The following is a 16,932-nucleotide window of genomic DNA, read 5'->3' on the forward strand; positions in this document are numbered from 1 at the left end:
TTTAATTTTTACATTTTTACATTTTAATTTTAATTTTTTTCATTTGAACATGCATCAGTTCCAATTACAATAATTCCGATAACAATAATTAGTTCCCAGTTCCACATGTCCAAAAGGAGTAGGAAGAAGCAAAGCTTATTAAATCCTACCCCTCCATCTGGTACTTTTACAATCACTAACTGTTACATTTGTTGACTTCCTACTTTCCAAATATAATCAAAGTTATTTATTTCTTTATTTAATTATTTTTTGATTTTTTTTATTAATTTTTGTAATTTTTAAATATATTTTTGTATTTTTAAATACATTTTAAATATTTTTTAAAATAATTTTTAAAATTTTTAAATAAATTTTTAAAATGTATATATATTTTTTGAATAATTTTTTAAATTTTAATTTTTTTCATTTGAACATGCATCAGTTCCAATTACAATAATTCCGATAACAATAATTAGTTCCCAGTTCCACATGTCCAAAAGGAGTAAGAAGAAGCAAAGCTTATTAAATACTACCCCTCCATCTGGTACTTTTACAATCACTAACTGTTACATTTGTTCACTTCCTACTTTCCAAATATAATCAAAGTTATTTATTTCTTTATTTAATTATTTTTGATTTTTTTAATTAATTTTTGTAATTTTTAAATATATTTTTGTATTTTTAAATACATTTTAAATATTTTTTAAAATATTTTTTAAATAATTTTTAAAATTTTTAAATAAATTTTTAAAATATATATATATTTTTTGAATAATTTTTTAAATTTTAATTTTTTTCATTTGAACATGCATCAGATTCCAATGCATCAGATTCACTAACTGTTACATTTGTTCACTTCCTGCTTTCCTAATATAATTAATTTATTAATTATTTTTTTAAAAATTAAAATTAAAATTAAAATTAAAATTAAAATTAAAATTAAAATTAAAATTAAAATTAAAATTAAAATTAAAATTAAAATTAAAATTAAAATTAAAATTAAAATTAAAATTAAAATTAAAATTAAAATTAATGCTACACATGGAAAAATAGAATTGCTAAAAATGGGCAAAATGGGGAAAATTTTAAATTTGATACCAATGAATGATATTAATAAATAATATAAGCTTTGTCTTTAAGTATATGGAAAGTTTTTTAGTTGTGACATTAAACCTAAAAATACTAATGTGGGCACCCTAGCATTTTTTTTTTGCAGTTTGCAGTATCAAAAACACTTGAAATACTTTAAAGATGAAAACCCTGCATAACCCTGCTCGGTGTGATTGTGCAGGCGGGCGTACCTAATGCTGCGTCCCGTAGAGTTTGCCAATATTTCCCTCATTATTGCAAGTTGTCAATAAAAAAAAAATAAAAAAAATAAAAGTTCCTCTGTTCTAATAGCCTCCCGGGCTCACAAAGTGCCTGACTACGAGGCACGAAGCTAACAAAGGAAAACCTCCTCCCATCTTCTCCCATCTTCTCATTCTCGCAGCCTTTCATATCACACGTTTCCTTTTTCAAGCGCTAGCATCATCTGGCTGCCCTTAACCAGCGAGCCAAACATTTCTTTTAAGTGGAGACTACTTTGTTAACTGATGGCCACAGGGCCAGTTATTGATCCTCGTCTTCCTCTCAGAAAAGCCCTGATGATAACCCCCCCCACCGCCTTTGTCTTCTTCTTCTTCTTCTTCTTCTTGCAGGCTTCCATCAGCAATGGCGGCGCGCACATCACAGCGTTGACATGAATCGTATCCGGGTGGTTTCGATTAGTGCTACTCTAACACGGGCGCGCGGCCGCGTCTCGGATCTATTTACGAACGAGGCGTGTAGGAGTTGCTGTTCTTCACTTTTCACCCTCCCGCTCTTAAAAGGTTCAAGTGTAAACTTTCTAGCGGCGTCGACCTCGGAGGTACCCTCGCGAGGAATGCGGAGACCCTCGGCGATCCGCTGTTAAACTGCAGAAGTGGCCCGCCTCCTCCGTCGTGCTTGGAAGGCCGGCCGAGGATACGCTGGGATGCCGATGCTGCAGTGTGTGTTGTGTGTTTGCTCGTGTGTGTGTGTGTCTGTGTGTGTGTCTGTGTGTGTTAGGTGAGGTTGGTGTCTTTACCTTAAATTGGAGAAGAACCAGAAGCTCGTTAAAATGAAGCTGATGTTCATGTGGTCCTTTTTATATACAGACAATGCAGTATGGGCATATCAGCGCATACTTCAGTAAGGGAAATAAAATAAAATAAAATAAAATAAAATAAAATAAAATAAAATAAAATAAAATAAAATAAAATAAAATAAAATAAAAAAAATCAAATCAAATCAAATACAATAAAATACAATACAATACAATAAAATAAGCTATATTTAAGTATAATTCATAATGCCACCTACAGAGAACATACTAACTCCTTATTTCTAAAATGACAAATACTTAATAAGCTAAAAAAAACTAAAACTAAGCAATTAGCTAAAAATGTCATCCAATACTTCTCTATGCAATTTGATATGTGACAAAAATAAAAAAAAATAAAAAAAATACAAATAAAATTATATTCGGAAAGCAGGAAGTGAACAAATGTAACAGTTACTGATTGCTTTGCTTCTTCCTACTCCTTTTGGACATGTGGAACTGGGAACTGATTATGGGATGCACTCAATTGGAATCTGATGCATGTTCAAATGAAATTAAAATTAAGAAATAAAATTTCTGCACCATTTGATACTTCACATGTCAGAAAGACAATAGTGAAAATATCTAATTAGCTGTAATGAATGAATCACTTATTTTATTGCACTGCTTTGCAATACTTTTTTTTTTTTTTTTACAAATAAATGGTAATAAGCATTATTATTTTGTAATTATTTAGAGCTGAAATATTACATTTTACGTGAAAATTTTTGGATTATCAAGTACTTCAAAGTGGGAACAAAATTAAGTGTTTAGAGAATACATTTGTAATAAAAGAAAAACAACATTTTTAGAACTACTTCATATTCCGACTTTAATCTTGGATTAAATTTAATAATTGTTATGTTTTAATTGTAATAATTGCAACAAAGTGCAGTGAATGAGTGAAATTCTTGGTTTCTTAATCAAACCTTTTTTTTTGTCCAAAAATAGGATTTTTTTTCGTGAAATTTTACGTGAAAATTTTTGGATTTTCAAGTACTTCAAAGGGGGAACAAAAGTAAATGTTGAGAGAAATTATTGATTTCTTGGTCAAATCTTTTTTTTTTCTTCCAAAAAATAGGATTTTTTTTGGTGAAATTTTACGTGAAAATTTTTGGATTTTCAAGTACTTCAAAGTGGGAACAAAAGTAAGTGTTGAGAGAATACATTTGTAATATTTAAAGAAAAACAACATTTTAGAACTACTTGATATTCCAACTTTAATCTTGCATAACATTTAATAATTGTTATGTTTTAATTGTAATAATTGCAACGGAAAGTGCAGTGAATGAGTGAAATTCTTGGTTTCTTAGTCAAACCTTTTTTTTGGTCCAAAAATAGGATTTTTTTCGTGAAATTTTTACGTGAAAATGTTTGGATTTTCAAGTACTTCAAAGGGGGAACAAAAGTAAATGTTGAGAGAAATTATTGGTTTCTTGGTCAAATCTTTTTTTTTTTTTTTTTCAAAAAATAGGATTTTTTTCGTGAAATTTTACGTGAAAATTTTTGGATTTTCAAGTACTTCAAAGGGGGAACAAAAGTAAATGTTGAGAGAAATTATTGGTTTCTTGGTCAAATCTTTTTTTTTTATTTTTTTTTTCTCCAAAAATATGATTTTTTTTGGTGAAATTTTACGTGAAAATTTTTGGATTTTCAAGTACTTCAAAGTGGGAACAAAAGTAAGTGTTTAGAGAATACATTTGTAATATTAAAAGAAATACAAAATTTTTAGAACTACTTGATATTCAGACTTTGTATAAAATTTAATAATTGTTATGTTTTAATTGTAATAATTGCAACAGAATTTGTGAAATTCTTGGTCAGATTTTTTTTTTTTTCAAAAATAGGATTTTTTTTCCCCTCCAAAAAGCACAACTCATTCACCGTACCTCGGTAATAATTTATGAATATAAATGTGATAACACAGGGAAAATGTACAGCACACATTACAAACACATGTTTAGTCTTTATGCTTTCGCACTTTGTTGGGCGGACCCTGAAAGCACCATAGTGACTTAGAGTTCATCTGTTTAATCGATCACATTGCATTATTATTATTGATCAGCGGTGAGTGCCTATAGATTATAATAAGCATGCGAGGCATATCTAAAGCTTAAACCTGGATTGTACATTTTGCATTATGCTTGTTTGTTTGCGTCGGGAGTCAACAATGGAAATTATAGCGAGAAGGGGAGGCTCAAATAATTCAAACCGTCACTTCTATTGCAAATGTGGATCTGAAATCAGTTTTTATTGGTGTCTCAATGACTGGCGGCTGTTTCCCATTCGCTGGCGATTCTCGAACGCAACTCCCACCGTGTTGTCCCAAGCAAATCTCTTAGTCACCGTTTTAGAGCACCACATCCACAAGAAGCAGACAAAGGTGCAAAAATGATGCAAAGGAGCGCGCATCAGGAGAGAGAGAGAAGTTATCTGGCGTGATTGTCGCCTCTGCGGACGAATATTATTGCACTGAAAGGAGAAGAAAAACCGAATCCATTCCACCCAGAGCTGGGGACCAAAGCACGAGTGCAAGGCTTATTAGTTTCTGATGGCCGGACTTTCATTTGGCCAAAAGGTCAGCTATCTTTAAAGGTCACATTGCCATTCCTCCTCCATGCAAGCACGCAAAAAATACACAAAAGCCACATGAGCCAGTCCAGCCATATATATATAATATATATATATATATAATATATATATAAAAACCCACCCACACTACAACAAATTATTCTACTACTACTGCAACACACATGCACACATTCTCATTTATATGGCGCCCTGGTCAGAACAAGGACCTGCCTCATTATTCTATCTCAGGATTTTTATTATCGCCGGCATAACCAGTGGAAATCACTTCTCTACATATGTAAGTTAATATGTCGAGAAAACGTAAATACGAGGCTCCACATTTGAGCTTTTCTGGAATTTTGCCCATCATTCCAAAGCATCAAGACGTATATATCTTGCCCTTTTCTGTGCATTCTTACAAAATAAAACCAGTTTGTTTGTATGAATTAGCGAACAAGACACATCTTATTTTGATGATGTTAAAAATGTATGTGAGTGACCCTGAGATTAGCGGTTAGCGGCTAGCACGGCATAGTGCTACTTGGCCGGGTAATTGTAGTTTTTCGTGATAGCTGCTACAATAACAATATCGCCATAGCTTGGTTAATATACAAGTCAGTGATGTGAATGGAACATTATTGGTTTATTTATTATTGGGAGGTTTTTTTTCGTTATGACTTTAGGGTTAAAATAGGTACGTCCCATGACGTGGTAGTACCATATACTAACTCTCCTCTCTCGGTTGAAAGGGGAAATAAATAATTGTTACACATAAGGATTGAGAATGATGGTCAAATTATTATTATTATTATTATTATTATTATTATTATTATTATTATTATTATTATTATTATTATTATTATTATTATTATTATTATTATACACACTTGGATACAAGTAGAACATAATAATATTAATATTGATATTAATAATATAAATATAATTTGATAATAATAAATAAACAAAATAATATTTTATATATAATAACAATAAGTTAAATAATTACAATAGTTATTATTATTAATAATAATGATATTAATAATAATATTATTACAAGCACTTGGATACAAGTAAAACATAATAATATAAATATAATTTAATAATAATAACAATAAATTAAATAATAACAATAGTTATTATTATTATTATATAAATATAATGTAATAATAATAACAATAAATTAAAAATTACCAATAATTATTATTATTATTATTATATAAATATTATGTAATAATAACAATAAATTAAATAATGACAATAATAATAATTATTATTATTTTCATTATTATTACGTTCTATTTGTATCAAAGTGCATATAATAATAATATTATTAATATAATTATTATTAATAATATTAACTATTTTTATTATTTAATTTATTGTTATTATATATAAAATATTATTATTTAATAATAATATAAATATAATTTAATAATAATAACAATAAATTAAATAATAACAATAATTATTATTTTCATTATTATTATGTCCTATTTGTATCCAAGTGCATATAATAATAATATTATTATTAATATAATTATTATTATTATTAATATTAATAATAACTATTTTTATTATTTAATTGATTGTTATTATACATAAAATATTATTTGATAATAATAATAATAATATAAATATAATTTAATAATAATAACAATAAATTAAATAATAACAATAGTTATTATTATTATTGTTATTATTATGTTCTACTTGTATCCAAGTGCATATAATAATAATAATATATCATCATCATATTATTATATTATATAATAATAATATAATACATAATTGAATTAATTAAATATAATAATAATAATAATTATTATTATATTATGATATAATAATAATAATAAATAAAATCTGATGGAAATCTCACAATATATTGATGTTTAAAAATTCTAATATATTAAATAAAAGTTTTTTTTATGCTTTCCTTCATCCTTCACTATAAAACCCACACATCCAAAAACTCACCAGTTTCCAACTTTCTTCGGGCCTCTTCCTCTAGCCTGCCTAGTTTGGCCTTGAGAACTTCATCTGTCTTGGCTAAAAAAAAAAAAAAAAAAGAACAAAGCAGAATTAGAACAGTTAAAGAATTCCAATTTTGCAGCTTTGTCACGTTTTATATTTTATATAACGTATATATATTTATACATAATAATGCATTCCAGTACAGAATCACAGAAGTACAGAATACTGAATACAGAAGGGATAAATGAACTAAAATACAACAACTCTATAAGGCATTGAAGACAATTCAAATTGTGAATGTAGTATTCTATATTGCCCACTAGGTGTCAGTCAAGCAGCAGACTGGAACCAATTAACGGCAATAAATGAGGGGTCGTTGGTAATAAAATAAAAATGTATTATTGTGTTTCATAGTGGCTTTTCAGTAATATTAATGACATAATTGCAGTATATAATTACAGACACACTTTCTGTGTGTGTATCCCAGTGTCTGGAAATCATCGTCACGCAGGCAGGAAGCGTTTTCCTGTCCTCGACGTCTGCGTCCGTGACAGGTCTTTATCACGTCGGCATAATGAAACGCTTCATAAAAGAAAGAAAAGCCCGGCAAGCAGAAGTAAACACTCGTCCGGGGCAATTGAAAATCATCTCTCTTTATGAGCCGTTTTATTTTCATGTTCTTTCTCCATCGCAAACCAAATCAGGAAAAAAAACAATAATCAAGACGTTAAGCAACATTAAAGGAATATATACTGCCGTGCATGGCAGGGCTATCAATACCTGCCTGTAAATTAATTACATTTCCGTTAGCGGTGCATCATTTATTTTGCGGCGCCGGGGCCTCGGCGGAGCCATTGGGTGTTATTGCGATGTCGCCGTTTGATGAGTGAGTTATGTAAAATTGAGTCTGCAATATGATTACAGTTAATGAGTTGAAACTTAGCGAGGTGGGGAGGGGGGTAAGTTAGCAGTGTGAGAGTGGGTGTAGCGCATATACAAAATATGTATGCATTAGGGCACTGCTGTGGGAGTGGGAGTGGGACTGTTGGGATTGTTGCACTTTTACAACAATAATTGTTGCTTAGTTGTTTTTGTGGAAATGCATCATTGCAAGTGAATTGTTGTATGGCTGCCAAGCAAATATGGTACATAAAAACACACACAGCCTATATATATATATATATGTGTGTGTGTGTGTGTGTGTGTGTGTGAGGCCACAGGGTGAGGTGGAATCTACGCGACTACGCTGCCGGTTTTGTTCACTAATTGGCGTAGACAAAGAAGCCGTCACACTGCTGTTACGGCTGGTTAAGTCTGGAGGTTCCGCATCTTTACTAACAATGACTCTACACGGGTGACTGAACCCTCGGCTACTTCCTTCACCCCAAGTGTGTATCTGTGTGTGTGGATGCTTAAAGCAATTTAGCTTTCTTCGCTAACAATGTCCAAGAAGCAGAAATCATTTAATTGACGGTGTCTTTTCCATAATGTAAAAACAGAAATTTGTGCAAGAGTGATGATTGTAAATAAGTCAATAAGTCATTCAATTCTAGTCGTACCCTCTCGGTACCGGACATTTTTGACCATCATGACACATCGTTTAAGGCACACAGAATATTATGTTCCAGTGCTATATAGATATGCTACATACCGAAAGAAAGACTCATATTCTACTTCTAATTTAGCAATCGTTTTTTTCCACATCGGAAATATTTGAAGCAGAAATAATTTAATTGAAAATGTCTTTTCCATAATGTAAAAACAGAAATTTGTGCATGAGTGATGATTGTAAATAAGTCAATAAGTCATTCAATTCTAGTTGTATCCTCTTGGTACCGTACAATTTTGACCATTTTGACACATCGTTTAAGGCACACAGAATATTATGTTCCAGTGCTATATAGATATGCTACTTACCGAAAGAAAGACTCATATTCTACTTCTAATTTAGCAATCGTTTTTTTTCCACATCGGAAATATTTGAAGTAGAAATAATTTAATTGATAGTGTCTTTTCCATGATGTAAAAACTGAAATTTGTGCATGAGTGATGAATGTAAATAAGTCAATAAGTCATTCAATTCTAGTCGTACCCTCTCAGTACCGGACATTTTTGACCATTTTGACACATCGTTCAAGGCACACAGAATATTATGTTCTAGTGCTGTATAGATATGCTACTTACCGAAAGAAAGACTCATATTCTACTTCTGATTTATTCCATCTTTATCATCTTTTACTATGTTGTTGGTTGAATTGATTTAAAAGCTTTTGACATTCCAGTTACAATGTTATATATAATATTGAGAAATGTTTATTTCTCATTTTTATGCCATATAATTGATGACAAAAATCATCTAAAAAATTTTTGGATTACTTTCCACGTATACATGGACCCAAATATTCCAATTCCATTCGGTTTATTTGCGGAACGGAACCAATGTAAACTTTGTATACACCTCATTCCCAAAGAAAAATGCCAATCTGAATGAATATATAATGGGATTCCCAGGGGTGGAATATTCCTTTCCCCAATCCGATTGAGGTATCTTGTACCCGCTCAAACGGAAAGTTGTCAGACTGCGTTCATTTTTCTTCTTCTGTTATTTATTGGCGTTTGGCAAGCAGCTTTGGTGTGCATTAGCGCCATCTGTGGAACACAATCTAAACCCTTCTATACGCCATTCACAAGTCCGGTTTTATTAAAAATAATAAATAAATAAATAAATGTCTATTTTATATTTTTGTAAATTATATATTTTAAAATAAATAAATATTTATATTTTAATAAAAACTTTAATAAAATATATGTATATATTTTCTATTTTAATAAAAACTTTAATAAAAAATATATATATATATCTATATAAAAAAATGTTCATTATAAAATATTAGCAAGATTGAACTTCTTTCAGCGAGATTTTTTTTGTTTTTGATTCTAAAACTAAATTTCAAGACTGGACGAAGGAAAAACTGGCAATACGGAGTTATTCCAACAAGTGAAAGAAAAACTCCAGGAAGTCGGTATCACGTGATGTTGCTGTTTACGTTTTACTGGGCATGCCCCATTGACTATTCTGGTTGATTATAGCGGCGCATGTAGACAAGAGATTGGAATATTCCTTTCCATGGATACCATTGTTTCCGGAAAGGTCATTCGGAAAGAGAAAAACTCATGTAAACGTGGCTAACGACAATAATTTGTAGTCCGACATAATTAGCCTACTTGAGACTCGCTACTACTCTGCACTACTGTGGACCTCCGAGACTTATTCCACATGAGTAAAACGTCCACGATGAAGACGTAACGTAAAGGAGCTTTTATGTTGTTTTGTTTGAGTGCAAAAATAATTAGCTCCAGTCTCAGCCAGGAGGGAGTACTGTCGCTCTACCTGGTATTAATCGATTCGCCTCTGCGAAGGCACTTTCATCGTAGACAAGAAATGATTTTGCATGCAGAGTTGCGCGTTGTAGCGTGAGAACACCTGTGTGTGCCTTGCTCGGGGCTACAGGGATGCAGGAAAGAGACGAGCCGTATTAGCGGTGTGGTGCGGGAGAAAAAAGGAGGGGTACAGGCGGACAGGAAAAAGGAAGAACCGACAACTGAGGAGGGACAAGCAAACAAGAGAGAAAAACATCGTCTATCCTCCACCTCCATCCCTGCATCCCTTCATCCGTGTGCCAAAAGCCTCTCTCATCCGCTCTCCTTCTGTTTTTGCCCTCCACCCACCCCTCGTCGTGTTCCTCTCGCTCATCTCTCCAGTACATCGTGCCTGGGGGCCATAGCAGCAAATCAAACTGTTTATCCATCTCTCATCAGTTGCGCCGGGCCTCGCGGGGGGAACCCGCAGCCCCCTTCAAAACAATGAAAGTCAACCCGTCTGCCGAGCCAGGGATAGCGTTAAATTACAACATGAGATTATCTGCAAAAACAAACACCGCATGGACAAAAAAGACAGGAGACACGCCTTCCTCATCAGTCAATTAAGCAGTCGGGAGTTGAACTACATATTATACTTCAAAAACACAGACGGGCCTTTCTGTTTTTCTTGTTAATGAGTGGTTTGCATCTTTTTTTTTTTTTGCTATATATATCACTATATTGACACTTACTATGGTACCCATTATGGCATTGGATGCTCATATCACCGAGTACTTCAGTACGAGGTGCATTATTAAAAAAAAAAAAGCTTAAACTGTATTATGGAAAGCAGGAAGTGAACAAATGTAACAGTTACTGATTGTAAAAGTACCATTTGCATCTTCTGGAGTAGCCGTTGTTCATTTGGCGGTGAAGTCTTGGTGATACCTTTGATCCTTAAAATTAATTTTTGTATTTTTTAAAATAAATTTTTGTATTTTTTAAAATAAATTTTTGTATTTTTTAAATAATTTTTGTATTTTTTAAAATATATTTTTGTATGTTTTAAAAATATTTTTAAAACATTTTTAAATACATTTTTTAATTTTTTTATAAAAAAAAATAATATATCTTTTTATGTCTTAATTTTAATTTTAATTGAACATGCATCAGATTCCAATTGAGTGCATCCCATAATCAGTTCCCAGTTCCACATGTCCAAAAGGAGTAGGAAGAAGCAAAGCTTATTAAATCCTACCCTTCCATCTGGTACTTTTACAATCACTAACTCTTACATTTGTTCACTTCCTGCTTTCCTAAAATGGTTTAATTTTATTATTATTATTTTTCATTTTTTTGTCACATACCAAAGTACGAGGTGATATGGAAAAAAATATATTTAAAACTTTTTAAAAATATTTAAAAAATATTTTAAAAAATTAAAAATGTATTTAAAAAATACAAAAATTACTTTTAAAAATACAAAAAATTATTAAATAAAGAAATAAATAACTTCAATTATATTACGAAAGCAGGAAGTGAACAAATGTAATAGTTACTGATTGTAAAAGTACCAGATGGAGGGGTAGGATTTAATAAGCTTTGCTTCTTCCTACTCCTTTTGGACATGTGGAACTGGGAACTGATTATGGGATGCACTCAATTGGAATCTGATGCATGTTCAAATGAAATTAAACCACTACCATTACCAAGAACAAATATACAGGTAGAATATACAGGTAGTACAAAGTACACTTGAGAAGCAGGAATCGTTATATCGTGCACCCCCCCCCCCCACACACCAGTTAAGAACCGCTGGTCATGACTATGTGTGCAAAACAAAACGAGGGAACATGGCTGCGCCCGTGAAAGAATATTTCATCACATCTTTAGTTCATGATGAGGTAATTCCATGATGGACTTTGATTAAAGTAGGTAATCAACGGTGCGGGACAGGAGACATTTCACTTCATTCGGTCTCTGAAAGGGGAGGAGCATGTCCTCATTAGGTGATGTCTAATCGCAGCTCGGGGGCACCCGAAATGTGAGCGGGAGCAAAAAAGGCAGATTGCCATGATTCCCAAACTTTTTCTTTTTTCCTCCTTTCTCCACTCCTCTTCCCTCGGCAGGATTAGCAAGGTCTCGTCGGAGCGTGGGGGATGTAATAACGCTCCCACCAGGTGGAATGGGGCCATTATCAGCCAGGAGATGGATGGGCCGTGCGGGGGCCGGCGGGGGCCACGCACGCGCTGGCAATTTAGATTCAATAAACTGGCAAAGCAAGAACCCCAATCTGATTTATCTCTTTACACGCTGCCAATGCTCGCCGCCGCGATGCTGATTCCCTATTACCGCGCCGAGAGGGACTATTCATTGGACGTCGGTGATGCTTGTCGTGAAGGGAGGGGGGCCCCCCTGGGACCGCAACCACAACCGTAATACGTTTATGTGCAGATAAGCAATTAAAGGTAAAGCTGAGTTATTAATAAGAAGATCGGGACGATACATTCAGTATTAGAAGAGATATTATAGACTCGGAGAGGCGAGTGAACAACAAAAGCGCAGCATCCAGCCCACGTTTTTGCCAACAACTCGATACCACATGTGAAAACTAGCCTGCTGAGGTCAGCTCAACAGTTATTCACTTAGCCCGCGTGTTCGCGTCTCCGTGTCTGAATGCAAAAAGGCCACGTGTTGGCGTACATGACTACCGACGGTGGGCAAAACAGCCGCTTCAAGTGTGTGTGTGTGTGTGTGTGTGGCTGGTGGGTGTCGTGGGCCGCCAATCAAAGCGCGAGAGAGGAAGCCAGATAAATCAACCTCACGGCCAACGACAAACATTATATTAGACGCCGGGCGCTGCCATTGGAAAAATGTCCCTTTCAATCATTGGTGCAACAAACAACAAAAAGATCAAAAAAAAAAAAAAAACTATCTCCAACATGAGTATCATCTACCGAGTCAACAGAAGAGCATCTTCTGGAAGCGTCCAAATGCACATCACTCTGTGGTAACACTCACTACAGCCGCTAGGTGGCACACTACACAGGCAACATGACTGGGAGGCTTCAGCCTGGCCTGAATGTTTTATTCGCTCATCATCAGAATACATATATATACATATATATATATATATATATGTACATCAAAGAAAAAGATATTTCACACTTAAACATCTCATGAAATAAAAAAAAAATTGAGATGGCTGAATAAAACAGAGGCAAACACTTCCTAACATGAATGCACAGTTAAAAAGGTCGCAAAAAAAAGGCCAGTAAGGATAATTCATAATGCCGCCTACAGAGAACATACTAACTCCTTATTTCTAAAATCACAAATACTTAACTAACTCTTCAAACAGCTAAAATAACGCATAAGGCTAAAAATAAGCAATGAGAAATATGATCTCAGGGAAGAAGTCCATTTGAAACACTTCTATGCTAGGACTACGTTATGCTAGCCATAGCATTTCAGTATGTGGAATCAAACTATGGAATGGATTGAGTAAGAAAATCAAACAATGTATATCACTATATTGACACTTACTGTGGTACCCATTATGGCATTGGAAATTGAAATTAAAATTAATAAATAACTTCAATTATATTAGGAAAGCAGGAAGTGAACAAATTAAAATTAAAATTAATAAATAAATAAATAACTTAAATTATATTAGGAAAGCAGGAAGTGAACAAATGTAACAGTTAGTGATTGTAAAAGTACCAGATGGAGGGGTAGGATTTAATAAGTTTTGCTTCTTCCTACTCCTTTTGGACATGTGGAACTGGGAACTGATTATGGGATGCACTCAATTGGAATCTGATGCATGTTCAAATGAAAAAAAAAAAATTTTTAAAAAGTATTACAAAAAATATATATTTAAAAAATTATTTGCAAAATATTTAAAAAAAACATTAAAAAATGTATTTAAAAATACAAAAATGTATTTAAAAAAATACAAAAAAAATTAAAAAAATACAAAAAAAATTAAAAAAATACAAAAAAATAATTAAATAAAGAAATAAATAACTTAAATTATATTAGGAAAGCAGGAAGTGAACAAATATAACAGTTACTGATTATAAAAGTACCAGATGGAGGGGTAGGATTTAATAAGCTTTGCTTCTTCCTACTCCTTTTGGACATGTGGAACTGGGAACTGATTATGGGATGCACTCAATTGGAATCTGATGCATGTTCAAATGAAATTAAACCATTACCATTACCACAAAAATATATTTTGTAGTGGTAAGTTACCGGGACATAATTTACCCCGGAATTATCGATATGGGGAAGGGTTGCCACCCGGAGGGGTGGGCACAAGGGACAGGGTTTTTTTCCCCGCTTCCTGTTGTGATGTCTCATGTAGCAAAGAGTGCAAGTTAATATTTGCAAGAAAAATAAAGTTTTCTCCCAAATTCGACATTCCGCTTCAATTTCCATAAAACATCACTTTTCAGTGTTAATGATGACATGATAAAATATAGATAGACTGGGATTGGTTCAATACAGTAAAATAGTTCTAAATAGTTCCACCTGGTTATTGCACATAACTGCTACCATTTGAGGAAATATGGAGGTAAAATTCATACATATATTTTTTTAAGATTTCCAAATTTTGCTATATTCTTTTCCTTCAGGTGCACCAGGAAGTAAGAAGTTGAGAGCAGGTATCATCACCAAAAGCAAACATGTTCAGTGTTACATGTGAGTGGGTGTCTCGGTGCCCGGGACTTGAACTTTGCACTTTAGACCAGAACCGGGTGCCCCTGACTTGATATGCACGTCGGCCGTGGACGTTGGGTCAATGAGGACAATCGGAGGCAAAAGTAGGGAGGAGCAAAGAGGCCTCCAGCGGTCAGACGGATCAGAGAGGAAAGTTCCTCGGAGGACTGCGCATCACATAAACAACACAAAAACAACACAAATACACACAAAGAAGCCTGAGGCAAAAAGCTAACAACAAAGCTTCCATAATATCGCCACTAGGTCAAAACCAGTTCAAGCTCCAAGCGCCAGTATGGAAACACGGTGTGTAAATCGCCTTTGTAGGGCTCACCCACGATATGAAAACAACGGAACGTCTTATGTATGTGCGCGTATTTCTAATTGGCGTATCGGGGAGGGTGTGGACGCCTTTCACATCCAGGCTGAAGTTGTGCTAGGAGAACTTTGCTAAGTGCATAACGCGGGTCTTGGGAGGGCAATCAGAGCAAATCCATAATGCAGGGATCACTTGGTGAAATATTAAAGCATCCCGCGGCCTCGCCGTGACATCTCACCCTCCACTTCAACCCCCGTCATGTTTCCACACGCTACTTCCTTTTTGTTATGCTTGATTTTTTTTTTTTTTTTTAATCTCTTATTTCATTTATGTCCTTTAAATCTTCTCTTTTCTCTTCAAAAACCGCTCTTTTCCTTCTTGGCATCTGTTTTATTCGCTCTTTAGACTGGATATAAAAAAATTAAAAAAAAAAAAAAAACAAGGTACAAGAACATATTTGGCTCTTCATGCTTGGCCAGACTACCTGTTAAAAAGAGGTTTCAAACATGGCGTCCTTGGCGTGCTGCCACGTTGCTACCAGAAGCAAGTTTGATGCTACACATGCAAAGGTTAGCTTGCAGGATTTTTGGGTTTAAAGATGCTTATTGTGATCGTCTTATTATTAAATCAGCTATAAAATACACTAAAAACATCAAACAAGTTACCATCAAATTTGCTTCTCATGTCTTGGTTACCTTCTTAGGCTTCCTCGTCCATAAAAATGGATGAAAACCCCTCAATTTCTATTTCCAAAAATGGTCAAATCAACCTCAAAATAATCATATTAATTGGTTATTTTTAGCCTTATGTATTATTTTAGCTGTTTAAAGATTAACTATACCAGCAAGTATTTGTGATTTTAGAAATAAGAAGTTAGTATGTTCTCTGTAGGCGGCATTATGAATTATCCTTACTGGCCTTTTTTGCAGTACATTTATCCGGTGAAGATTGCTTTTATAGTTATTGTTACCATCAAATTAGCTTCTCATGTCTTGGTTACCTTCTTAGGCTTCCTCGTCCATAAAAATGGATGAAAACCTCTCAATTTCTATTTCCAAAAATGGTCAAATCAACCTCAAAATAATCATATTAATTGGTTATTTTTAGCCTTATGTATTATTTTAGCTGTTTAAAGATTAACTATACCAGCAAGTATTTGTGATTTTAGAAATAAGAAGTTAGTATGTTCTCTGTAGGCGGCATTATGAATTATCCTTACTGGCCTTTTTTGCAGTACATTTAGCCGGTGAAGATTGCTTTTATAGTTATTGTTACCATCAAATTAGCTTCTCATGTCTTGGTTACCTTCTTAGGCTTCCTCATCCATGAAAATGTTGCTTTTAATACTTTTGGTGTGGGCATGTAGGCCTTTTTTTGTATATACTATACCCCTCCATTTTTTATGTCCAAAAATGGTCAAATCAACCTCAAAAGAATCATATTAATTGGTTATTTTATTTTATATGAAGTATTTGTGATTTTAGAAATAAGGAGTTAGTATGTTCTCTGCAGGCGGCATTATGAATTATCCCTACTGGCCTTTTTTGCAGTACATTTAGCCGGTGAAGATTGCTTTTATAGTTATAGTTATTGTTATGAAATTTGCTTCTCATGTCTTGGTTACCTTCTTAGGCTTCCTCGTCCATGAAAATGTTACCTGTAATACTTTTGGGCATGTAGGCCTTTTTTGTATATACTATACCCCTCGATTTCAATGTCCAAAAATGGTCAAATCAACCTCAAAAGAATCATATTAATTGGTTAATTTTAGCCTTATGTATTATTTTAGCTGTTTAAAGATTAACTATATCAAGTATATGAAGTATTTGTGATTTTAGAAATAAGG

The 16,932-nt window shown here is 33.3% G+C and overlaps 1 protein-coding gene across 3 annotated transcripts in view; it reads right to left on the reverse strand.

The window, feature by feature from the left end:
- rsrc1 (arginine/serine-rich coiled-coil 1) overlaps nt 1-16,932 on the reverse strand; it is a 163,163-nt gene that overhangs the window by 30,590 nt on the left and 115,641 nt on the right. For all 3 annotated transcript variants that reach the window (XM_058080727.2, XM_078792671.1, XM_058080731.2), the window contains exon 7: nt 6,686-6,757. In XM_058080727.2, the coding sequence (XP_057936710.2) occupies nt 6,686-6,757 (72 nt within the window). The remainder of the gene's footprint in view (nt 1-6,685; nt 6,758-16,932) is intronic.

The sequence above is a fragment of the Doryrhamphus excisus genome, linkage group LG8, assembly GCF_037039965.1.
Source record: "Doryrhamphus excisus strain RoL-2023G ecotype Guam linkage group LG8, RoL_Dexc_Guam_v1.1, whole genome shotgun sequence".
Taxonomy (NCBI): domain Eukaryota; kingdom Metazoa; phylum Chordata; class Actinopteri; order Syngnathiformes; family Syngnathidae; genus Doryrhamphus; species Doryrhamphus excisus.